This window comes from Canis lupus, chromosome 7, assembly GCF_003254725.2.
Source record: "Canis lupus dingo isolate Sandy chromosome 7, ASM325472v2, whole genome shotgun sequence".
Taxonomy (NCBI): Eukaryota; Metazoa; Chordata; class Mammalia; order Carnivora; family Canidae; genus Canis; species Canis lupus.
Genome location: NC_064249.1, coordinates 12,635,541 through 12,660,930, shown reverse-complemented (window position 1 = coordinate 12,660,930; position 25,390 = coordinate 12,635,541). Strand labels below are relative to the sequence as shown.

Below are 25,390 nucleotides of genomic sequence, written 5' to 3'. Positions count from 1 at the left end.
ATAGTCCTCCCTCAGTTCAGCATGGTGTAAATGGGAGAAAACTTCCAGTCCCTAGCTTCTCCCTGGGGAGGCAAAGAGCTGAAACATGCATCAAATGTTAGGAGGCATTGCCCAAGGGATTGTTTTTTTTTTCTTTTAAAGATTTTATTTGGATCCCTGGGTGGCGCAGAGGTTTAGCGCTTGCCTTTGGCCCAGGGCACGATCCTGGAGACCCGGGATCGAGTCCCACGTCGGGCTCCCAGTGCATGGAGCCTGCTTCTCCCTCTGCCTATGTCTCTGCCTCTCTCTCTCTCTCACTGTGTGCCTATCATAAATAAATAAAAAAATTAAAAAATAATTAAAAAAAGATTTTATTTATTCATGAGAGACAGGGAGAGAGAGGCAGAGGCACAGGCAGAGGGAGAAGCAGGATTACACCCTGAGCCAAAGGCAGACACTCAACTGCTGAGCTACCCAGCAGTCCCCAAGGGATTGCTTTGTGCCTTGCCTATGTCAGAGCGCTGATGGGGCCTGGTACACTCTAGATCCCTAGGGAGAATTAGTGAGAACACAAGTGAGCTGGGCAGCTTCCATCCGCTCCAGAGGACCCATGGTACAGCAGACAGAAACCAATAGAGCTTGGCAACCTCTCCCTTAGGGGAAAAAGTCTGAGTGGAGTATATGTTCAACACTCTGATTTTTGGAATGGCTATCCAAAGGATTGCTTTTTGTTTCACCCAACTCAAAAGCACAGACTGATGGGGATACAGCCTACTCAAAAAAACCTTAGGAACACCAAGAATAACAAAAACCTGGGAGGCTTGCAGCAGCTTTGAAAAAACTGCAGTACTACAGACAGACACCAGAGGTAGCAAGAGATTACAAGCTCCTGAAAAAAAGAAACTGGCAAATCCAAGTAACTGAGATTTTACATGCACAAGTTCAGAGAAACACATCCACAGAACAGGTCTAAGAAGCTTGTAGAATTCAAGCTGGGATGATTGGAGAAAGCACTTCCCCATACATAGTTTGTAAAGAATGAGAGAGGCGGCTATTTTATCAAATGAGTAGATCACAACACAAAGTTACAAAGCATATGAAGAAACAGGGGAGGGAAGCATGGTTCAACTGTAGGAGCAAAATAAATGCCCAGAAACAAACATTAAAGAAACAAAGGTATATCAATTACCTCAAGGAATTCAAAAGAATCATCATAAAGGTGTTCAATGAGTTCAGAAAACAATGCATGAACAAAATGGGAATACCAACAAAGAGATGGAAAGAACTAAACAGAAACTTAGGAGCTGGAGAATATAATAACCCAATTAGAAAAACTCTAGAGGAATTCAACAGCAGACCTGAATGACCAGAACCAGGGAACTCCAAAGCAAGATATTTGAAATTATCCAAAGGAATGAGAGAGAGAGGGAGAGAGAGAATGAAAAAGAGTGAAGAAAGTTTAAGGAATTTATGGACTACCATCAAGCATACTAATATATACGCAAGGCCTTTGATGTGGAAGAGGGAAAGAGGCAAAGAGCTTATTTGAAGAAATAATGGCTGAAAACTTCCTAATTCTGTGGAATAAAAAGGACATCCAAATTCAAGAAGACTGAAAGACTCCAAGTAGAATGAATTACAGAAGTCCACACCAAAACACATATGATGAAATTGTCAAAAGTCAAAGACAAAAAAAAAAAAAGAGAGAGAGAACTTTAAAAGCAGCGAGAGAAAAGTGACTTATCATATGCAAGCATGCCCCCATAAGACTATAAGCATATTCTCAGCAGAATACTTGCAGGGTAGAAAAGAATGGGATGATATATGCAAAATGCTGAAAGAAAAAACTGCCACCTAAGTTTACGGTACCTGGTAAAACTATTCTTCAAAAATTAAACTCAACTACTTTCCGAAATAAACAAAAGCTACTGGAGTTCATCACCCCTTGACCTGCCTTATAAGAAGTGCTAAAGAGATTCCTTCAAGTTGAAGTAAAAGGTTATTAAAGAGCAATCAAGGAAGCACATGAAAGTATAAACTTAATTGGTACAGGTAAATAGGTTGACAACTAGAGTTCTGTTGATCCATAACGGTGATGCATAAATCATTTTTAATTCTGATATAGAAATTAAAACATAAGAGTATAAAAAATAAATATAACTAAAAATATGCTCATGGATACAAAATAAAAATGTAATTTGTGATCTCAATATCACAAAGTGTTTGGGGTGGGAAGAAAGAAGAGTTCTGTATGTAATTAAAATTAAGTTGTTATCAGCTTAAAATAGAGTGCTGTAATGACAAGATGTTTTATATAAACATCATGGAAACCAAAACAAAATACCTACAGAAAATTTTCTAAAGAAAAAAATCATTATGAAAAAGTCAACAAAAATAAGACAGCAAAAGATGAAAAGAGTGACAAAAAAGTTACAAGACAAGCAGGATACAATTAACAAAATATTAATAGTAAGTTCTTTCCTACCAGTAATTATCTTAAATGTAGATGGATTCAAAGATATAGTCAAAAGATACAGAGTGGCTGAATGGATTTTTTTAAAAAAATATTTAACAATATGCTGTCAATAAGAAACTACTTTAGATTTAAGGTGATACCTAGATGGAAAATGAAAAAGTAGAAAATAGATTTTCCATGCAAATGGTAACCAAAAACAGCATGTGTGGCCATACTTATATCAGATAATACAGACTTTAATTTAAAAACCATCACCAATGACAAAGAAGGGCATTAGATAATGATAAAAGGGTCCATTCTCTAGGAAGATGTAGCTATTATAAATATTTATGCATCCAGTATCAGTGCCCAAATATATCAAACAACCACCGACAGAACTGAGAGGAGAAATAAATGGCAACACCATTATATGAGGAGTGCTCAATGCCCCACTTTCAATAATAGATTGAATATCCAGACAAGAGATCAATAAGGAAACAGAGGACTTTAACAACACTGTAAACCGAATGAGCCTAACAGACATATATGGAAAACACCACTCAACAAAAAGTACAAAAAACAAAAAAATACGTTTTTCTCAAGCACACATAGAATCTTCTCCAGATCACATATTAGGTCACAAAAAAAGTCTTAACAAATTCAAGAAGACTGAAACCATACCATGTATCTTTTCTGACTAAAATGGAATGAAACTAGAAATCAATAGCAGAAGGAAAACTAGAAAATTCACACGTATGCAGAAATTAAACCACAGACTCCTAGACAACCAATGGGTCAAAGAAGAATCAAAAGGGAAATTAGAAAATGTCCTAAGACAAATGGAAGTTAAAACATGACATAATAAAACATATGGGTTGCAATAAAAGGGAAGTCTACAGTGGTAAACTATATTAAAAAAAGAAAGATCTCAAATAAAGAACCTAACTTTATACTTCAAAGAACCAGAGAAAGAACAAACCAAACTCAAAGTTAGCAGAAAGAAAATGATAAAGATTAGAGCAGAAATAAGTTAAATAGAAAATGAAAAAACATAGCAAAAAAGTCAGCGAAAATAAGAGTCGGTTTTTAAAAAGATAAAAGAAATGGACAAATCTTGTTAGACTAAGAAAAAAGTAAGAAATCTCAAATTAAATAAAATCAGAAATAAAAGAGTAAACATCACAACCAATGCCACAGACATACAAAGGATTAAAAGAGATTACTATGAAACTTTGAAGAAATAGATAAATTTCTAGAAACAAATAATCTACCAACACCAAATCATGAAAAAATAAAATATGTACATACCTAAACTAGTATAAAGATTGAATCAGTAATCAAAATCTCCCAAAACAAAGAAAAGCTCAGGGCCAGAAGATTCACTGAATTCTACCACATTTAAAGAACTAACAGAAATCCTCCTCAGACTCTTTCAAAAAATTGAAGAAGATGGAACATTTCCAAACTCATTTTACAGAAGCAGCATTACTCTGATACCAAAGCCAGACAAAGACACCACAAGAAAAAAATAAGGCCAATATCCCTGATGAATATAGATGCAGATACCCTCAACAAAACACTGCAAATTGAATTCAATAGCATATTAAAAGGATCATACACCATAACCAAGTGGTGTCTATTGCTGTGATGCAAAGATGTTTCAATATACGAAAACTCATTAATATGATACATTGCATTGACAGAACAAAGGATAAAAATCACTTGATCACCTCAATAGAGAAAAAGCATTTTATAAAATTCAATATCCTTTTATGATAAAAATTCTTGGCCAATTAGAAATAGAAGATTACCTCAACATAATACAGGCCACATATGAAAAGTCTACTCCTAACATTACACTCAACAATGAAAAACTCAAAGTTTTTCTTCTAAGATCAGGAACAAAGCAAAAAACTCACTCTGACTACTTCTATTTAACATACTACTGGAAGTCCTTGCTAGAGCAATTAAGCAAGAAAAAGAAATACAAGGCATTTAAATTGGAAAGGAAAAAGTAAAAGTATCTGTGTTCAAATTATATGGTCTTATATGCAGAAAACTCAAAAGATTCTACAAAAAAACTGTTAGTGTCAAGAAATTAATTCACAAAGTTACAGAATACACAATCAACAGAAGAATCAGTGTGTTTCTATACTAACAGTGAACAATCCAAAAGGAAATTAAGAAAATATTTCCATTTCCAATAACATCAAAGAGAATAAAATACTTAAGAGTAAACTTAACCAAGGAACTCAATGATTTGAATAATAAAATGATATTACCTTTTCTTAAAGAAAATAAAGAAGACAAGTAAGTGGAAAGGAATCCTATGTTCATGGATTAGAAGACCTCATATTGTTAAAACGTCCATATTGCCCCAAATGATCTACAGATTCAATGTAATTCCCATCAAAATCTAAATGGCATTTTTTTGCAGAAAAAAAATCCTAAAATTCATATGGAACTACAAAAGACCCCACATAACCAAAACAATCTTGAGAAAGAACAAAGCTGAAGGCCTCACAGTTCCTGATTTCAAAACATATTACAAAGCTACATTAATCAAGATAGTATGGTACTGGCAGAAAGACACATATAAACTAACATTACAGAACAGAGCTCAGAAATAAATCCATATATATATATATATATATATATATATATATATATATATATTCAAATGATCTTTAACAAGACTGCCAAGACTATAAGTATAGTCTCTTTAGCAAATAGTACTGGGAAAACTGAACATCCATATATAAGAGAACAAAACTGATCTTTATCTTACATCATATACAAACATCAATTCAAAACAGACTAAAGACTTAAGTGTAAGACCTGAGACTATACAACTCCTGGAAAAAAACATAGGAGACAAGCTTCATAACACTGGTCTTGGCAATGATTTCTTGAAAATGTTGCCAAAAGCACAGGCAACAAAGAAAAAATAGATAAGTGGGACTTCATCAGATTAAAAAAGCTCCTTCTTCCCGTGAAAAGGCAATCCACAGAATGGGCAAAAATATGTGCAAACCATGTATCTTTAAAAAAAGTAATATCCAAAATATCTAAGGAACTCCTACAACTCAGTGGAAAAAAAAAATCTGGTGAAAAAGAAATGAGCAAAGAATTTGATTAGACTTTATCTGAAAATGATATAAAAATGGTCAAGAGGTATGTGTATAAAGGGTCAACATCATTCATCATCAGAGAAATCCAAATCAAAACCACAATAAACTATCACCTAATACCTCTTAGGATGGCCATTATCAAAACAAACAAAAAACCAGAACAAACAAGTGTTAGCAAAAACTTGGAGAAATTGGAACACCTGAGCACTATTGGTAGAAATCTAAAGTGGAGCAGCCACTATAAGGCTGTTCCTCAGAAATCAGAAATAGAATTCGCTTCTGGTACAACAATCCTGCTTCCAATTATTTATCTACAAGAACTGAAAAGAGCATCTCAGAGAATTATTTGCATGTTCATTATAACACTATTCACAATAGTAAAGAGGCAAAAAGAATTGAAATGTCCATCCATAGACCAATGGATAAAGAAATGTGGAATATATATACAATGGAATATTATTCAGCCTTTAAAAAGAAAATCCTGCCATATGCTACAACATGGATGAAGCTTTGAGGACATTATGCTAAGTGAAATAAGTTTGTTACAACAAGACAAACACTAGTTCCATTTACATGAGGCTTCTAAAGTAGTCAAAGTCATGGATGCAGAAAGTAGAATGGTGGCTGCCAAGGACTAGGGGGAGGGGGAAATGTGGAGTCACTGATGTGTGTAGAATTTCAGTGAAGGAAGATGAAAAGCTGCTATACAACATAGTGCTTATAGTCAACAACAAAAGCTTTACTGTACACTTAAAAAATTGTTAACAGGGTAAATCTCACGTTATTTAATACAATAAAGGAATGAAATAAAAGATAAAGTCCCTGACATGGAAGAAGAGTTTTAAAAGACTATGGTACATCCATAAATGGCTTAGTACACAAAGCCTTTGAAAAGAATTCCATAACTCTATAGTCAAAGATGTAGATATATAACATATTGCAAAGTGAGACAGTATGGATATAAAATATGTATTATAAAATATAATTTTGAGGTAAAAAAAACCCTTAGTCTAATACAGTACTGGATACACAACAGTAAGAATTAAATACATAATCACTTAACAGGTGGAATTCCTGGAATTTTTATTCATTTATCAGATAAAATTTTTTTAAAATTCTACATTGTCTTGTTTCTCTTTTCCTAATGCATTTTGGTTTATCATCCTTCAATTGAAAAGCTTAAACTTGGGCAACCCGGGTGGCTCAGTGGTTTAGCACTGCCTTCAGCCCAGTGCCTGATCCTGGGGACCCAGGATCGAGTCCCACGTCAGTCTCCCTGCACGGAGCCTGCTTCTCCCTCTGCCTGTGTCTCTGCCTCTCTCTCTCTGTGTCTCTCAGGAATAAATAAATAAAATCTTAAAAAAAAAAAGAGAAAAGCTTAAACTTAAAAAAATCCATTTATACCTCCATCTGGCAACGTTGGTGGCAAGAAGCTTCATAGAGACACTATTCACTTTCATTTGCTCAAGATTCAGGATCCCCCTAATCCTAAAATTCTGAGATTTTCATTCATTCATTCATTAGCATGGGAAGCAGCAAAGCAATGGTAGCAGGAAAACTGAGATGATAAATTCAGAATAATGAGTCATACCTCTTGGTACACAGACTGTATGCAGACTGTAGCTCTGGAGGGCAATGAATAAATACCTTGTTTATTAGCTTCAACAAAATAAAAAATGTTAGAATAGCAGCTCTGATCTTAGAAACATGCTGATATTTATAAGTGCAAGGAAAAAGAGAAATTGATCAAAGAGAAAAGTTTGGTGAACTAGAAGTCACATATCTAGTAGTTGTTCTGTCACTAACCAGTAGTACGCTCTTAGGAAAATGAATAGTTTATTTTCTTATTCCTAAAATGACAGAGTTTGACTAGATAATATGCATTATAGATTCCAGTGCCTACATCCAATGAGTTTATTCCTTAAAATGTTACATGCAAATATTTCAAAATGCATCATGATAAAGTTTTTCTGATACTTTCTATAACTCCCTACGTTTTAGACAGTTACCACTTGTGCTTGTTCTTTGCATTTTTCTTTTAGACTCTAAGACACACATGCTAGTTCGGTTTATATATGAAATTAACTTATTTTTTTTTTCTTCTCCCTCAAGAAGAGAATATCTCATTTAGGTGCCTATCAAAAAAGCTACCTGAAACAATTTAATCCTGCATTAGGAAAGAATCATAGGGAATGAAACACAATGCAAACACACAAACACACACAAGCTCTCTGCAGATCAAGAAATAATAAGGTTATGAGGTGCTGAGTAATGGAAAATAAGGCAAGAGTTCCTGTTCTATCAAAAATTACTTTTTTGCCTAACAGCATAGGACAGCATCTAAGAAAAATATGCCTCAAGAATGATATAATTATTATAAAATAAGATTGACAATTTTAATTAAACCAATTCATTTAAAACTAGTCTCATGAAATAGATTTTAAGGCCAGCTCAAATCAAGAGCCAAATGTCATCATCTGATAAAACATCTTCCAGAAATGAAAACATTGTGAAGCTTTGGAACTTGTTAACTAGAGGGGGGAAAAAAGGAAAAATCTATATTTATTAGGGAAAAAGTAATTACCCAATTATTTATAGTAGCATGTACGCTGTAACATGCATCAGTAGAGTTGTGGAAGTGTTTTAATTAAAAAAAATGTTTTTAAAGATAGTAAAATAAAAAATCTCCTAACCTAAAAGAGAGAGTAGAATTTGTTTTGAGACAATTAAAATAAAATAAAGCACTTCTGCAAAACAGAGTCCATGCAAAAGATTGACTTACCAGTTATCTATGCTCATTAAAATTATCTTCTTCTCAAGGAATCTTAGACGCATTGAAGTGAATACCTGGAATCAGCTTCAGAGCTCTCAACCGGGGCAGCCCAGGTGGCTCAGCGGTTTAGCACCGCCTTCAGCCCAGGGTGTGATCCTGGGGACTGGGGATCGAGTCCCACGTCAGGCTCCCTGCATGGAGTCTGCTTCTCCCTCTGCCTGTGTCTCTGCCTCTCTCTCTCTCTCTCTCATGAATAAATAAAATCTTAAAAAAAAAAAATAACTCTCAACCTCATATTGAAGCCACCTCCCCTTCTGTCTTTATCTTCCCCTAAAGTACACACATTACCTGGATCTAATACCCTTGAGCCCCTCTTCCTGACAGTTGAGAAGAGAGAAGAGTCTTCTATTAACCCAAACACTGTCTGTCCCCTCTCAACCTACTTCCTTAAAATTCTTCCCAAAATCAACTTCCAATAAAATTTCTCCAACTAGGGGCACCTGGGTGGCTCAAAGGGGGGTAAGCATCTGCCTTTGGTTCAGGTCATGATCCCGGAGTCCTGGGATGAGGCCCCACGTGGGAGTCTGCTTCTCCCTCTCCCTCTGCCCCTCACTCCCACTTGTGCTCTCTCTCACTTGTGCGATCTCTCTCAAATAAATAAAATCTTTAAAAAAAAAAACTACACAACTTCTCCAACTAATTTTTCTATTTTTATTTGATCTCAACACCCTCACAACCAAGTCACCAGAGTATTTACCTAGCACAATTAAGACATACTCGTCTTCCTTCTAAAATTTTCTTTTTTTTGATCTCTCATTGCACGTAAAACTGAGACCCCTTATCAAGGCCTACAAAGTTTTGGCCTGCTTCCCTCCTACCATTAATGATGGCCCAACTACATCAGTGTCTGCATGGGCCCTAGAACACACCAAAATGCTCTCAGCTTTGTGTGTGCTGTCTTCTCTTCCTGGAACACCTCCCCGCCCCCCTGAAGATCTTCACATGACTGACTCTTCTTCATTCAGATTTCATCCCAAATGTCACCTCTCCAAGAGAAAGCTTGTCTGAACACAGCTCATCTAGAGGAACCCTACCCCATCATTCTGTCTCATGAGGCCAATGTTTAGTCTTCAGAACATCTGCACTTTCTGAAATTATGTTGTTCAGATGCCTCTTTGTTTGTAGCTATCACTGACTAGCATAGCAGCTTCATGAAAGCAGGACTGGTCAGTTCTGCTGTGTCATCTGTGCGGATTATGACCTCTGCTTAGAATAATTTCTTTTCTTTTCTTTTTTTAAGATTTTATTTATTTATTTGAGAGAGAGAGAGAAAGAGAGAGAAAGCATGAGTAGGGGGAGGGGCAGAGAGGGAAAAGTAGCTGCCCTATTGAGCAGGGAGCCCCAAAGGGACTCTGGCCCAGGATCCTAAGATCATGAGCCAAAGGCAGACACTTAACCGACTGAGCCACCCAGTGCCCCAGACAATTTCTTTCAAAACATATTACAGGCAGAATGAATACATGAATGAATGTGCATTTTAACTACTTCTTCCTTTAGATGAATAAACCTTCCCACCAATTGTCTTACCTCAGGTCTCTAAAAGCACTAGTATGTTATCTGAACACGATAGATGAATACAAAAATATTTCTGAGTAGGGATTCAGAAAAAGAACTCAGGATGTTCAAAGTGTGGTCAAATGTCAAAAAAAAAAAAACATGGGATTCAGAACTATGTTACAGATCAATTCTTTTTTTTTTTCTTATATGAATGATAAGCTATTTTGACCAATGATTAAATGTAACTTTGTCTCACAAATTTTTATTTTGTGACATCCAGGAATAATGATCCCTATTTTTGTCCTGCATTCAGTGAATTGTGTATGGAGCAGGACAAATGGAAAACAGCAGCAGACTACCTCACTGTCAGAGAAGCAAGAGTAACTCAAATGTGCTGAGAGACTCTCACCAACCCCTCGTGAACAGGAAGGGCAGAACAATAACCAGGGGGGCACCTGGGTGGCTCAGTTGGTGAAACACCTGCCTTGAGCTCAGGTCAGGATCTCAGGGTCCAGGGATCAAGCCCGTGTTCGGCTCTCTGCTCAGTGGGGAGTCTGCTTCTCCCTCTGCCTCTGCCTCCTCCCCTCTGCTCATGCTGTTTCTGTCTCTCTCTCAAATAAATAAATAAATAAAATCTTTTTTAAAAAAACACATCCAAGGATATTTAAATTCTTTTACGGGGCTGTTATGCAATTAACACTGTGAATATTATTTTACCTAAAAGAAGCATGATCACCAAAGCAAGCTTTGAAGTTGAGACTAAGAAGACATCTGCCATATTCACTAGCTTCTTTGCTTGAGAAACACGTAGGTCTTGATCATCTGAGATGCTGCCATATGAAAATATGCTGCCCATTAAAGATCCTAGTTTGTAAGCATCTCCATGACCATTTTAAGGAAAACGAGACCTTCACTTTACTCCCCATGCAAAATAAAAATATAAGAACTCGAAATCCATGTAATAACCCCACTTCTCCTTTCTAGTCCACCTGGACTTGCCCTGCTTGGAAATCTGTTAGTGAATTCTGACCACATGGTCACCCTGTTGGGAACACACACAGCCCCACAGATCCACAGTGTGGTGACTCTTGGGTTAACACAAAACCTCCCTGAGAACTCCCCTTCCACTCCTGAGGAGATGTGAGGTACTCTGATCTCAGGGTTAAAACCAAAATATCTAAATGAACACAAAGCAGTGTCTTTTCACCCATAAATTTCAGAATCCACTTCCCTGGTACCATTAATATCACCCTGGTGCTGAAAGCACATCATATCCAAGAAAAGAGGAATTCATTCCATTGTATCTGTCACTGAGATCAAATGTTTTTTAGCCAACCTATATAATATATGAATAATAATGACAGGAAAGGAGACTTTTTCATTTGCCCAAAAGGAACATATCCTGTTTTAGCAATTATGAGTTTCTGATGAATCCCCATATTCTCTAAGTAAGTTTTAGCAAAATAAGAACAGATGCATAACTGTAGAAAAGGAACTTTACAATAGTCCAGAAACTATGCGGGGACCCTAAAAATAGAAAATTCAAGAATTAAAGGCTCTTTTCCCTGAAATGTGCATCAATGTAAGCCATGTGATGGGGTCTACTGAGATTCTTTTCCTCTTCCACAGTCCTTTCATTGCTTTGCTTATTTCTTGAAGCTCCCTTCACTGCTTCATCACCAGAGAACACATTATACTTCACAAGCGTCTGGGAAATTCCTTAGATGCCCCTAAAAGGAATATATACTTTTTAACTTAACAGTCCACAAATATTGGCATTTTTACTCAACATTATTATAGACTGAGGGCATGCTAATTAGAGCTCTCCCACATACATATATCAATAAATTCTAAATAAACTGGAATTTCCTGAGAAAAACTAAAGGCAATACACAGTGAAAGCAATTAAGGATATTTCTGAATACATACAAGCTAACTGATGATAGGGGAAAAATATAACCATTCTGCAAAGAGAAAGTATGTTTCACCAATCACATAGCTATTTATTTAGAGTATATGTATTTTATTTTATCTGTTCATTTTTAAATTTAAATTCAAATAGCTATTGTAAGGGGGTACATAAGAATATAAGAAAATCAACTGACAAAATGTAAGTAGTCATAAAGAGATTAATCTATTAAAGACTGACTATATTAAAATTGATCCCTTATATAAAAATGCTTGGTTACAGGGGCGCCTGGGTGGCTCAACTGGTTAAATGTCTGACTTTTGCTTTCAGCTAAGGTCATGATCTTAGGGTCATAGGATCGGGCCCCATGTTGGGCTCTGCACTCAGTGTGGAATCTGCTGGAGATTCTTTTTCTCTCCCTCTTGCTCTATCCCTCTCCCTGCTCACATGTGCACACTCTTTCTCTCACTCTCTCTTTAAGTAAAATCCTCAAAAAAATGTTTGGTTACAGATCTAAAAATAAGGTTTTAAGTTTTTAAAAATGTAGATTAAATAAATATATATTTAAAGGGATCAAAGTAGGGATCCCTGGGTGGCGCAGCGGTTTGGTGCCTGCCTTTGGCCTAGGGCGCGATCCTGTAGACCCAGGATCGATTCCCACGTCGGGCTCCCGGTGCATGGAGCCTGCTTCTCTCTGCCTGTGTCTCTGCCTCTCTTTCTCTCTCTGTGACTATCATAAATAAATAAAAATTAAAAAAAAAAATAAAAAAATAAAGGGATCAAAGTAAACCTAGGTATCTGTTGTACAATTTTTAATTTAACACTAAAAAGGAAAATATAAAGGTGTGGGAATACCATGATCCTGAAGATTGTGAAATATCCAATGTTCAATTAAATTTTTTTTTTTTTTTTGTTCAATTAAATTTTTAAAACCTCCAAGCCTGGGTAAAAAGGCACACATATGAGGGTTGAGATTCATCCTCGTTAAGTGAAAACTAATGGATTTGGGCAAAAATAAACCACGCTCTCTTTTTCAAACAGTGTTTTCAATAACCTAAAAGGAGCCTCTGGAGTCACTGGGACCCTGCCTGAGGACATTATTTAACAATGCCAACATAGTAAACAGCAGACATTACCAGATATGTAATAGAAATAAAACAGGGGGAAAGAAAAGGAAAAAGAAGAAATTAAAACAGAAAGTCATCTTGTGCTAAAGTATGATCCCTCCTCTTCTGGAATACTGCCCACAGCTCAAATCGACACTTATCAAAGTTTTAACTGAGCAGAAAGCAGTTCAAAAAAAGATAAAATAATCAAGGGGCCGCTCTAAGTGCTAAGGAAGAGATTACAAAACAAGACTATTAGGAAGGCAGAGACCCAAGATGCACATCATCACAGATTATCAAAGCCTAAGGAGCTGACTGCGAATGAATTCTAGATGTGGTAGGGGATAAAAATAAGAAAGATAACGTCGCTATCTTTAGAAGGGAATTACATGACTTAGTTCACAAAATTCACCAGGCAAATGGCCTAAAACTTTATAAAGGATGTAATTTTATAAAAGATCGAATGAAAAGAAAAACTTTATTGAGTAGAATGTACGACACATATCAAGAGAAGATACATGCCGAAATGTGGTCGAATTCAAACAGTTCAGATAAATAAGTTTATGAATATTAGATCCATGCCAGATTTTTCATAACATCATGATGCTCAGGGTACAGTCATCACTTTTAAAGCTGGTTTTATAAGAGGAACTCTGGCACTGTTTTCAAATGTCCCTGGGTAACACAGTGAAGAGCAGAAATACTGAGCTAGATGAACTACTCTTTATTGTTTTTGATCCAGCCAAGATATTCAAATGTTCATAAAAATAAAAGGCAGAGAAAGAGATGAAAGAGATTTTAAAAATCATCTTGTTCTCTTATTGATAAGGATATCACTTAACCTATGAGGATAGTTAAACAATAAAGGAAGTCAAGATTTGAAATATTCACGAAGCATCCCTTACACAGCAGTGAACAAAAATGGAGTTGGTAAGATGGCATGCATACGTGATCCCATGCATGTAAAATTCTGTGTGGAAATACGTATGTGTATGTGCGTGCTTGTGTGTGGGTGTGTTTATGTACGCACACACAAGAGAGGTCTTGGCCAACTCTAGACAGAGGGATTTCAAATATTTGCTTTTTTCTTTGTACCTTCTTGTACAGGACACTTGTGTTACTTTGCGAAAGTCAAAGAGCAAGAAAGGGGTAAAAAGTCTTGTAATTCTACAAGTAGAATGTTAACTTGTTTTGTCCCTGCAACTATTTCCCTCCTCTTTCATGCTCCTCCCCTTTCCATCCCGATCCATTTCTTCCTTCTAGTAAGAATCTTCCAGCTTAAAATGGCCTTCCTTGACTTACATCACCTATTCATGCCTCAGCATGACTAGAGCCCTGCCATACAAGTTTAAGCACAGTATTTTAGTTGCTCATTTGTGGCCTCATTATTGTGCTCTAGTTTTCCACAACTAGATACTTTGCATTCACAACCACAGACCTGCTGTGTCTCCCACTGCTGATCTTTGCTAGTAGGAACAAAGAGCAGAAAGATGCACCCGCAACTCAAAAGGCAGAGAGTGTGTCCTAGGCGCACATTTTGGAAATCTGATTTGCTTGGTTAGAATAAAAGAGGAGCCCAAGGTGGGAAAACACAAAATAGTGTAGTTTCTAGAGAAGTCTCTTGGTACAGGGGAAACAGGGAAGCTCTAAAGTCACCTGAACAGCAGCTCTGTCCTTCTAATGTTTGCCACGCCACTTTGAGCATCTCAGGCTAAAAAGGCTAAGGGCACTTGGGTTACACAGTCTGTGCCTCAGTTTACTTACCTGTAAAAGGGAGATGATGAGACATAACCTGCTTCCTGACCAAATGAGAGAGAGGATATATGGCTATACTTCTAGAAAGATGCAGACTTAGACTAAAAATTTACCGGTTAGCTATTATCACTAGACTTTGTGTTGCACACATTCCCTTCTATGAGAAAGGCATTGGAGATGGAATCAACAGAAGAATCTGATCAGGATGCCATGTTGTCTTTCGCTGAACATTTTACAAATGTAAACTAAAAATATATATCATCTAGGATGTGGGAATTAAACAATATAATATGCCTTAAAGTGTAAGACAGATACAAATCTATGATTGAATATAAACATGGTCTAAGATTTTTAGAGCCATCATTATAATTGCTATTAGCAGATCTATACTGGCCAAATTTCACTCTGATACTACTGGAATGAGCTTTACATTTGAGGTCTGTTTTTAGCTTAGACTAAATAAATCCTCAGTCAAAAAAAATACTCCTCAATGTCTTCCAAAGTATATGTAGAATACTTTCTCTCATCCTCAAATAACCTTTCCAACAATCAAATAATATTCTAGCCATTGTTTTTAAGTAATAATCCTTTTTAATCACCTCAGTTTGAATAATATTTTATTAACATACAATACTCACATAGCTTTCTTTCTTTCTTCCACCAATATTAACTAGTTAATCTTCATATAGCTTTTGGAGATAAAACCATTTCCTGACAAACTACTTAAATTTTTTATCATAAAAACCCAAGTATAATTAGGAAACAGCGTATAAAAATATTTCAATTGTTATTTAATGTACTTACACATGACAAGGTATTTGCTTTAATCCTTTCATTCTGCAAGTCAAGATAGCATGAACATATGGACAGGAAGGGGAGGCAAACATAAGTTTGTTCACTAAGCAGTAGTATTGGGAGAGTCCTTGGGAAACTGGAAATTGATGAAGTTTTCTTAAGAGTTCTGTAGCTCCTTTGGTACATAAATCCGTCTTGTAATTCTCAAGATAGCATTCCTGAATAATCATCAACATTAGAGCCCAGTCCTTTAAATAGCTCCTAAGTAATCTGCTAAAATAATCCAACCTACTATGTTATTACACATCCAAGAAGTTTATCTTCACTATCTGCAGGGCTTTTTCCAGAGATTAACCCAAGGGACAAGATAAATTAAGGCACTGATAAAAAAAAGAAAGCCCTTTTAGAAGTTTTCTGAACAACAAGTTATTGGCATCTCAAATTTAACATCACTGTGCTGGCAGGAATTTGCCTAAGCTACTTTGCACAGACCTGTCCCCTGGTAAAAATGTGAGACGTGTTGACCAAGAGTGTTGTTTTATAGCCATGGCTTGAAGAGTGTCTGGGAGATTGGACCAGCTTGTCACATTACTTATCGATAACAGCATGATGAATGATTTGCACCTGGTCTTGGTGCAAAAACTCTCAGAAAGCTCTGCCACTGAGGCTGGCTACCTGGCAAGAAAATGCCTTTGTGACCAACAGGGTAGCAAAGATCTCAGCCAAGATGTCATCGTGGGCTCCCTGGTTCCAAGGTACTCCATGCACAAATTGGTGGCTCTTGATCTAGGAAAGAAGTATGTCCTGGCATGGCCTGGCAGAGGGAGGTCTCTGCTGTGATGCAACCTTGGCCTGTGGTATGCATCTTTATTGGGTGCCATTGTTATTTTTTATCATTTTCCCGCAACAGAGATCTGTAAGTCCTATTATTTTGGGTCCTGTAAATCTTTTTCAATAATCGAACCCTGTCTAGCTGACACTTATCAATGCAATCTCCAACACTAAGTGCCTGACATCATCCCCTAACCAGCTCTTCCTATATTCTTCCTCATGTCAGGAAAGTGGGAACTGTATTCTTTTAGTTCCTTAGGACAAAACTTTTGGTGTTTTCTTTGACTCCTCACCCTGGCACTGCAAGTGTTGGGCATTGGTAAGTCCCATTGGCTCTCCTAAAATATATTCAGAATCTGATCAGATCCCACAGCACCCACTGCCACCACCTTGGTTCAAGCCCCCCTCATCACCAGAATTATCACAGTGGCCAGATAACTTTCCTCTGTTTCTGTCCATGGCCATCTGCGGTCTATTTTCAACTCAGTAGCCAGAGTGATCCTGGGGAAACAAGTCAGAGCAGGACATTCATCTGCACCAGAAAGCCAACCCCATATTATAACTTACAAGGCCCTACAGGACTTGGCCCTCGTTACCTGCCTGATGTCATCTTCTATACTCCCTCCTAGCATCCTTGCTGTTCCTATACCTGCCAAGGGCACTCTCACTCCAGGGAGGGCCTTTCCACCGCTGATCCCTCTCCCTGAGTGTTACTCCTCAGACTACCACTTGACTACTTTCTTCACTCAATTTACTTAAAAGTCACCTTATTGGTGAGGCTTCCCCAGTGACCTTATGTAAAATTAATCACCAATACCACTCAACATTTCCTATCCTTTTTCACTGCTTTGTTTTTTCTTCTGAGACTTACCACTATCTAGCATACTATCTTCCCTCAGCAGCATGGAATCTCTGTAAGGGCAAGAAGTTTCATCTCTTATTCTCCATGGTATTTCTGTGCCTGAGACAATGCACACAGCAGGAATTCACTAAATGCTTTTGAGTGAATGAATGTTCATATAATTAATACAAAACAATGTTTTTGGTTTTGTTTTAAAAGTTCACTGGCTTTCTAGGAAGGCATGCAGCTCCAGGTACCCCCTGGGACACAACCAAGTGCCCCGAAGTCATGGCCACCCAGGTAGAGAATGGGCTCAGGATAAAGCCCACCTCCCTGGTATGGCACCGTAGGCCCGCTCTATTTTGTCACAGTTGCTGATGCCCCTGTTCCTCAATCCAGATAATTCGGTCACTGAAGCTCCTCATGCTCCTTCTGCCTAGAACATCTGCTGATCCCCTTTGCCTCCCTCTAATATTTTCTGATTCCACGTTTAACATCCGGTTTCCATTTTACCTCTTCTGTGTGTCTTCCTATCTCTTATTAAGTGGTTCATCTCTTCCTCAGTAGTCTAGCTCCAATCTCTAAAAAACTTCTATTGTAGCTGTGTTTATAGTGGTCTCTGCCCTTGACTTTGAAGGGAGGAGTGCTTAAGATGTTTTTTCCAATCATTTTACTTGCACTGATATTCTCCAACACATGGGAAGTGCCCAACAAATGCCCCTGAATGAAGGAGTAAAAACCAAACTAAGAAAAAGGAATAGCGCAAAGAGAACATAATCACCTCAGGAGAAAGACTCCAAAAGATCTAGTCCTGAGACCACATGACTTCACACAAATGTGGCCATTTCTTCACCCAAAACTGCAGAGAATACCTTCCCTACTTACACCTCACAGAGGTTGTGTGGATCAAGTGAGAAAATAATTATTATCAGCATAGAGATCATAGATTTTGCCCTATTTTTTAAAATATTTTTTTGCCCTATTTTTAAATCCCAGAACTGATTCAGCAAATATGGAAATAACTAGATTGAAGATCAGGTGTATCTAACATAACCATGTCTCTACTGGTTTTACCACATTCAAACAGGAGAAAACCAGGAAATGTTCTCTAAAAAGAATATTCAAAATCAGGTTATAAGGGTGCCTGGGTGGCTCAGTTGGGTAAGCGTCTGACTTGATTTCAGCTCAGATCATCATTTCACGGTCATGAGATCGAGCCCAGCACTGGGCTCTGCACTGAATGTGGAGCCTGCTTGGGATTCTCTCTTCCTGTCTCTGCCCATCCTGTCCCTCCCCTCCCCTGCCTATGAGCACTGTCTCTTTTTCAAAAAAACAAAAATGAAAATCTCAGGTTATATACTCTTCATTCTTATATGGAGGAAGAGATATGTTACATAATATACATCACTATGTACAGAGGATTGTAATTTGATATTCATTCCAGTCTAATACATGGAATAACACGAAGCTTTACAGCAAAATTAACATTTATTAGTTTTTTTTTAGAAGCAGTAAATACAGGAGCTGAGAGCACAAGTTTTGGAGTCTGTCCACTTAAGGTTTAAATAACAGTGCACTCAAGCACTTTATACTCTTAGAAAATTAAGCTCCTTCTGCCTCAATTTGCACCTAAGTTAAATGCAATTAATAAGACACCTACTTCATACGGTTGTGTGTGAATTGAGACAATACACATAAAAGGTTAGAATAGTGCCTTGCACGTAGTCAGTGTTCATTAAATTTTGGCTATTGTTAATGGTATTCATGACTCTTAAAACTTCAAAGTGTTCCCCTATGTTTTCTTGCACTGACATTACACTAACTTAAATGTAAAGGATGTTGAGAATCAAAGTGTTCAAAATACGTTGGCCCTTTAGATTCCTTTGTCTGATATCTCTGCCACCTCCTCAATCCTCAATGTTGCCTTGGAGGGCTGATGTCAAGACAGAGCTCAGAGGGGAAGTACAAATTGGGACTATGTAGCAGAAGAAGCAGTTGCTCTCAGGAGCCTTAAAGCTCTGTTTTCTTCTCTCTCCTCCCTCGCTTCCTCCACCCTGTGATGCAAGCACAGCTTGTTATGAGGTTACCATAACTCATCCAGAGGTGTAATTAATAACCTGGGGCCCCGGGGCCAAATTAGATTAACTGTACCTGACCCTGGCCTTACAGTCTGGCTACCCATTTCTTCCTCCTTCCCCACTCTTCAAAAAAGGAATCCAGAAGTCTTCTCCACCAAGACCAGGACTGAATTTCTAACTTCTTCACCTGGTTCCCTCTCTCAGCACTGAAAAATGCTGAACCCTGAAAGGGCAGAGACTCCTGGGAATAACAGCAGATCAAGGTTCTGAAGACCTAAACTCACATCCTCATAATGCTATCTTGGCGTCAGTCCCTGGGACTGCTGTGTGTTAGCTCTCTAATCCTTATGCTGTGATATCACTGTTTAATATACCTACTCATGAGGAGGTTTTAAAGGATGATTAAATGGTAAAACAAATGTGGGAAAAAAACATGTGGAAATTGACAAGAATCATATGAATGTAATGTAATTCTGATAGAAGATTACTGGATCATTTGCCTTCCTCCCTATTTAAATACTGATCTTGAGCCTTGAAGCCATGCCACTATAAACATTTCTTTTATCAGAAGAAACTTTATTCAAAGAGAATTAAATAATTTATTAAAGCCATGGAGTTATAATGATGAGTGACATGACAGTAAATAACAGACTTCTGAATAAGCACAAAAATACTTGAGATCTTTAAAAAGCAAAGATTCCCATCAGCAGAGTGAATATTAATAAAGCTAAAACAGATTCCTGTGTGGGGCGGAAAGAAAAAGGTTAGGTCATTGTTGAGCTCTGTCTGTACCCACTCCAAAAACAATAGAGCAAAAATGATCAGTCTCCACCTCCAGATTGTCTCCACCTGCCATGACCTTCAAGTTATTTTCACACTTATGAATCAATCTAGGTAGTATTGAACAGTGGGACCATTTTTCAAATTGACACAGAGCTTCCTCCAGCATTGTCCTGAAATTCCAGGCATTTTTTTTCCCCCTGCCCCAAACCCAAGACACCACTTCAGATGCTAAGAATGCAACTGCCAGAATCAGATACTTTAACCCAATAAAGGGATGGAGTGGGGGTGGGGCAAAGGGAGTGAGGGACAACAGCAAACAAACCTAACACTTTGTGACATCCTAAATGCTTTATGGGGATTATCTCTTTACTCTTCAGGGCAACCCCATCTGACAGATCTTCTTTCCGCATTCCAGATAGATCACTGAAGGCTTTGAGAGCAAAGTTACTTATTCTAGAAAGTAGAACACCTCTAGAAAAGTGCTCAACTGGAGTTTAAAACACATTCTCTCTGATTCCAATGTTTAGGCTTTTACCACTACCTGATGCTACTTCCAGGACAACTTAGAGCTCATCTTTTAAAGCCCCAGGGAAATGGGAATTCTTTAAGATTTTTTAGTACCTCTTAGAATTCTGTGGCACAGAAACGAGAGCAAAGTGAAAGTGATCTTCTGTAGGAACAGGCAATGGGGTGGCAGGTTCACTGTCAATACTAAAAATATTGCCATCATCTAAAAATAGTGGAGAATTCAGTATAAAAGTATCTGAAGAGTCTTTTCAAAATCTAAGTCAAACAGCTGAGATGCAGAAGTGTCTGACTGTAGTAGGAGCTAACTGAGATTGAGAGAATACAATCTTTGATAGCTTTCAGTAAAGCTTAAATAAGAACTTGTACGTGTGGTCTACAAACAGAGAGCCGTGTGAAGGGCAGAGGTAGCACTCAGGGCTTCCATGCCAAAAGGGAAATTAGAGAGAAAAGGTCTCTGGGTAGGAAACGGGATTAAAACCAGTAAGAATTTCCTCCTTTGATCTACTATTCCAACTCATTCAAAGGATGTAAAACCAAATATAATATGAGGAAGAACGTATTTGGATGCCTCAGGTACTTTTCAGTCCAATCTGACTTACACCAGTTAAGCAAAGTAGGCTCTATAGGAAAATGAATAGCTGTACAATTAGAAGGGTTTTCCACAACCGGTCAGATAGATCTCTCCTTGAAAGAACATTCTAAGGCTGTCTTCTGACCAGATTCTTGGTTTGATCACTGAACTGTTTCATGTAAGAGAAATCTACAACAAAAATACAGCCATCTCCAAGGAGCCTACCTGAAACTTAAATCATTCTGTGATTCACTTTCAAAGCAAAATATTTTCCATAAGAACACGGGTCAGCCCTTGTAGAGTACATGAAAATGAAATTATCGTTTCACACTCAAAAACTCTGTTTTTCTGTGTCATAGAAAATTGCTTTAAGTTGGGGTTTAGAGAAGCAAGGATTAATCATTTCTCTAGACCCTGAAAAGGCAGTTCAAGAGTTCTACATTGATTAGGTTAAAGGCGTGAGCTTCAACTTAGTGCCCAAGAGAGGGACGCATCTCAAGAGTGTCACCCCACAAACTTATCTCTTCGATCTAGTGACGCCCCCTGGCAAGATTAAAGCCACTCTTCTGCTTTAGCTCTTCCCCTCACTTGCCACAGCAATGTTTCTCAGTCGGCAATGATAATCTAACCCCAAGGGCCTCCGGCAAGGCAACCCATGTGCACGGGTGGCCCCTGGCAGGTCTGAGAGAGGGCAGAGAAGGACAAATCAGGGAGACACGGGGACAGAAGGAGCAGAAAAGGATATGAAGGAACAGAAGGAAGGAGGAACAAAGGAGAAGGAGAAAAAAAGGGAGAGAAGTAAGAGAAGAAAAGCGCAGAAAGCAAAGAGGGAACAATCTGAAACAGGCTGAAACAAGTCACTGCTAAGCAGCAAGCAGACAAGGGCCCCGCAGGCAGGCCTCTGTGCCACAGGGAGCCTCCGCTCGCTGTGACTTTCTTTCCCGTAGAGGAAGCCGGGTAACAACTCCTCTGTGCCATCATTACCTGGATGAGTTCGTCCAGCTCAGTCGAATTGACACAGGAGTGTTGGGAAATGAATGTCTGCTTCTGGATCACAATGGTGGTCCTCTGCGAAATCTCATGAGGCTGCTCCAACGCTTTGAACACGGTGGCTCCGATGATCAGATAGAGGACAACCACCAGGAAAATCGTGGAGACCGTCTTCCATTTCATAACATTAATGGCCGTGTCACTCTCCACCCGCGACGCGAGCACTGTGGGTTTCGTGGAAAACGAGAGCCTCGGTTTGGAGTTCTGAGCGGCAGATTTAGGATCCAGCAAGTCGGGTGCCGCCACTGACAACAACAGAGAATGAAGGTTAGGTTGGAGGAGCGGCCAGGGGGTCGAGGCCGGGCTTCCTGAGGGGCTGAGCAGAGGCTGAGTGAACTCCACTGCTCTCCTGGTGGAAGCTCTGGAACCAACCAGAGTGCTCCCACTGGGTCGCACCCAGGACCTCATATATAGGTTCAAGGCAAAGGGGCTGGGTCTCAGCTCTCTGCTGCTACTGGGGTTCCAGGTGGGAGGAAGAAAAAGGAGGTGGACCAAGAAACTTAAATAAATAAATAAATAAATAAATAAATAAATAAATAAATAAATAAATAAGTGCCTGAGGTCTTCCTAATTAATTGTAAAATTTACATCCGTTCACTAGGCTAGTCAACAAAGACTGCTAAGAGTTGATCGTATTCAACTATCTCATGCATTTTCATGAAGAAGGTGCACGGATTATTCCTGTCCTCAAGAACTTAACCCTCTATACCACCAGCAACCAACACAGGGAATATTCTTTATTTTTTATGGAAAAATTCATTGTCATAAAGGGATAGTATTACAGGAGAATTTGTGATCCAAACATTGTTGCTCAAAGTAAAACATTAGTCACTTTCTGGTAAAACATGATGGTAAGTAAACCACTCAATTGCCCAATCATTTCTTTTCACCTACCCTCTGAAGTGGTTCATGATTAAACGTTCTCTGTATCTTGCTATTCGATCTCTGACATCTTGAAAAAAACAAAAGTACTGCTACCTTTTCTGGCACCATCCTAGGTACAGCCAAGACATGACAAGTTCCTTCCATTTCAACAGGGAACATTATCCAGAAAAAAAAGTAAAACCTTATCTCACACCTTAGACCCTCCATGCTGTGCACAAAGCTAATTGCTCCATTAGAGTGGATTTATGTGTTCTCTTACAAATTCCCATATACTCTGAGGTGACTGTAAATCCATTTATTATTTATCTTAGCTGTTCAAAAACATCATTAATGGATTTCTTTTGAGAAAATACAAAGATCCTAGACTTCAAACTTGCTAAGGAGAAAATAAGCTATTTACTGCACAATGTTTGATTGGAAAGACAACATTGAACCAAAAAGGTTAAAAGAGTAGCAGAAAACAGCAGCAGCAGCAACAACAACAACAACAACAACAAAAACAAAAACAGAGGGACTTAAAAAAAAACCACCAACTCAACCAGAACAATCAGTTTAGAGTCCACTATTGTTAGAGACAGAAGTAAAATTCCTCTGGTAGACATAATACAGGTTTGATATAAAATAATAACCGAATCTAAAAGACACTTTTAGGTTAGTATGTGAGAACTCCCTATGGAATTGCACCCGAGTACCCTACAGCAAACCTGAAATTACTTGAGGATAAGAAGAGACTGGAGAAAGAGTTTTCACAGGGCCAGATACCGTGCCCCTCCTGACTACCTCTGAGTTGACATAGGACTACCACAGTTTGAGTTCATAAAATAAATCTTCAGCTCCCCATCCCAAAGAAGCTTTGCAAACAAAGCTACTTGAAGCACTAGACATAAGTAGCGTTGTTCAGTGGTGGCACATAACAGAGGGCTCCTCAAACCAGCAGAGCCCCGAATGGCTCTGACTTTAAAGAGAAGAAGTCAGAGCTCCAATGAAGCAACTGTACCCATGGCTCTGAGTGGAGATTCCAGAAACATACTGAATTGCTCATTTCAGCAATTTCCAGTGGTTCAACCTGCCGTATACAGGTATGTACAAGTTTCCCTCCTGATACAGTCACCTGCTCAGGATTAAGCCACAAACTAGTAGACACTTTCGTCACATAATAGTTAGACAGGCAACTTTGCTCAAGATTAGCACTGGGTATGCGTTTAGTTATCAGAAAAAACTTTTTTAATAGACATGCTGATAACATCTGATATTGCTGTCATCTTCCGGCTAGCACGCCACCCCACCGCCAAACTACCTGGAGTGTCTTGAGTGAAAAATAAAGGTCATAATCTAAGATTAAGCCACCTTTGGAATAAAAATAACAGGATATCCACATTATCTCTCTGAAGGGAGCTTTCCAAGCCTCATCCTTTCCAATTTTCTGGGTCTCATACTACTAGTTTCTCACACCAGTGTTTCTAGTCTATAGAAGTGGAAAACACCAAGACTGTTTAACTCGAACAGGCACCCAAATCCCAATCCTAAATCCCAATGCCACACTAACACTTGTGGGGGAATGGAACAGATATGTTCCAAAAAAGATTGTGTGTGTGCATTAAGCCAATACATTTGCTGATGAAGTTTAATTCTTTTAAGCTATTGCCTTATTTTTTTAATTAGCAGAAATATATATAAATGCACATTTGGCAGACAGAATGGACAGCAACTGGTCAGATACCAAAATTAAAAAAAACAAAAAACGACAACAAAAAAACAGCTCTTCCTCTCAGTCTAACACGGGTAACCTGTGTGTTTCCAGCTCCAGGTCGTCTGATGTATGATCAGGCTGAGATGCTCCTTAGAACAAGGAATCCAAGAGTCGTCCCTTGCACACACTGTCATCAACCATCACTACCTCCCCCTCTGCTTCCAGCACATCGCAGTCTCTTCTTAATCCCAGGCTCCCATCCTCACGCAGGTATGCCTTCTACGCTCCGGGGCCCGCAGCCCACGACTCAATAGGAGGAGAAACCAGCTTTTTTTTTTTTTCAGCACCACTGCCTGTCCCACCACGCAATGGGCAACAAGTGCTATCAGGGTCACCCTGCGTCCTGCCTGTCGGCTGCTCCCAAGGGCTGACCCTCCTCCGCCTTCGGAAACTCCCCCAAGGTGTCCCAAACCCACCCCCCGAGGCAGATGCAAAAGCCCCAGGCATCAGCGGGAGAGGGGGGGAGAAGCAGCCAGCAGAGGAGCCGGGCATCGGTTGCCTCCAAGCCGAGATTATGACCCAACACCTAGGACGGAAAACGAAGGTGGAGGACGTCTGCTTGCGGCAGCGGGGCATTTGCAGCCCTCCCAGTCCAGGCAGGGGCGGGAAAGCG

General features: G+C 38.6%; 1 protein-coding gene and 1 long non-coding RNA gene across 12 annotated transcripts in view; one reads left to right on the top strand and one right to left on the bottom strand.

The window, feature by feature from the left end:
• KCNK2 (potassium two pore domain channel subfamily K member 2) overlaps positions 1–25,390 on the bottom strand; it is a 198,320-nt gene that overhangs the window by 103,785 nt on the left and 69,145 nt on the right. For 5 of the 11 annotated variants that reach the window (XM_025429928.3, XM_025429930.3, XM_025429931.3 and 2 more), the window contains exon 2: positions 22,077–22,387. In XM_025429928.3, the coding sequence (XP_025285713.1) occupies positions 22,077–22,387 (311 nt within the window). Of the gene's footprint in view, positions 1–22,076; positions 22,566–24,814; positions 25,035–25,193; positions 25,363–25,390 lie in introns of those variants that run through there. The other 6 variants (XM_035719199.2, XM_035719200.2, XM_035719201.2 and 3 more) reach the window with 4 other exon arrangements.
• Positions 24,994–25,390, top strand: part of LOC118355279 (uncharacterized) — a 31,859-nt gene continuing 31,462 nt past the window's right edge. The window contains exon 1 of the long non-coding RNA XR_007411846.1: positions 24,994–25,321. This is a non-coding gene — a long non-coding RNA (uncharacterized LOC118355279). The remainder of the gene's footprint in view (positions 25,322–25,390) is intronic.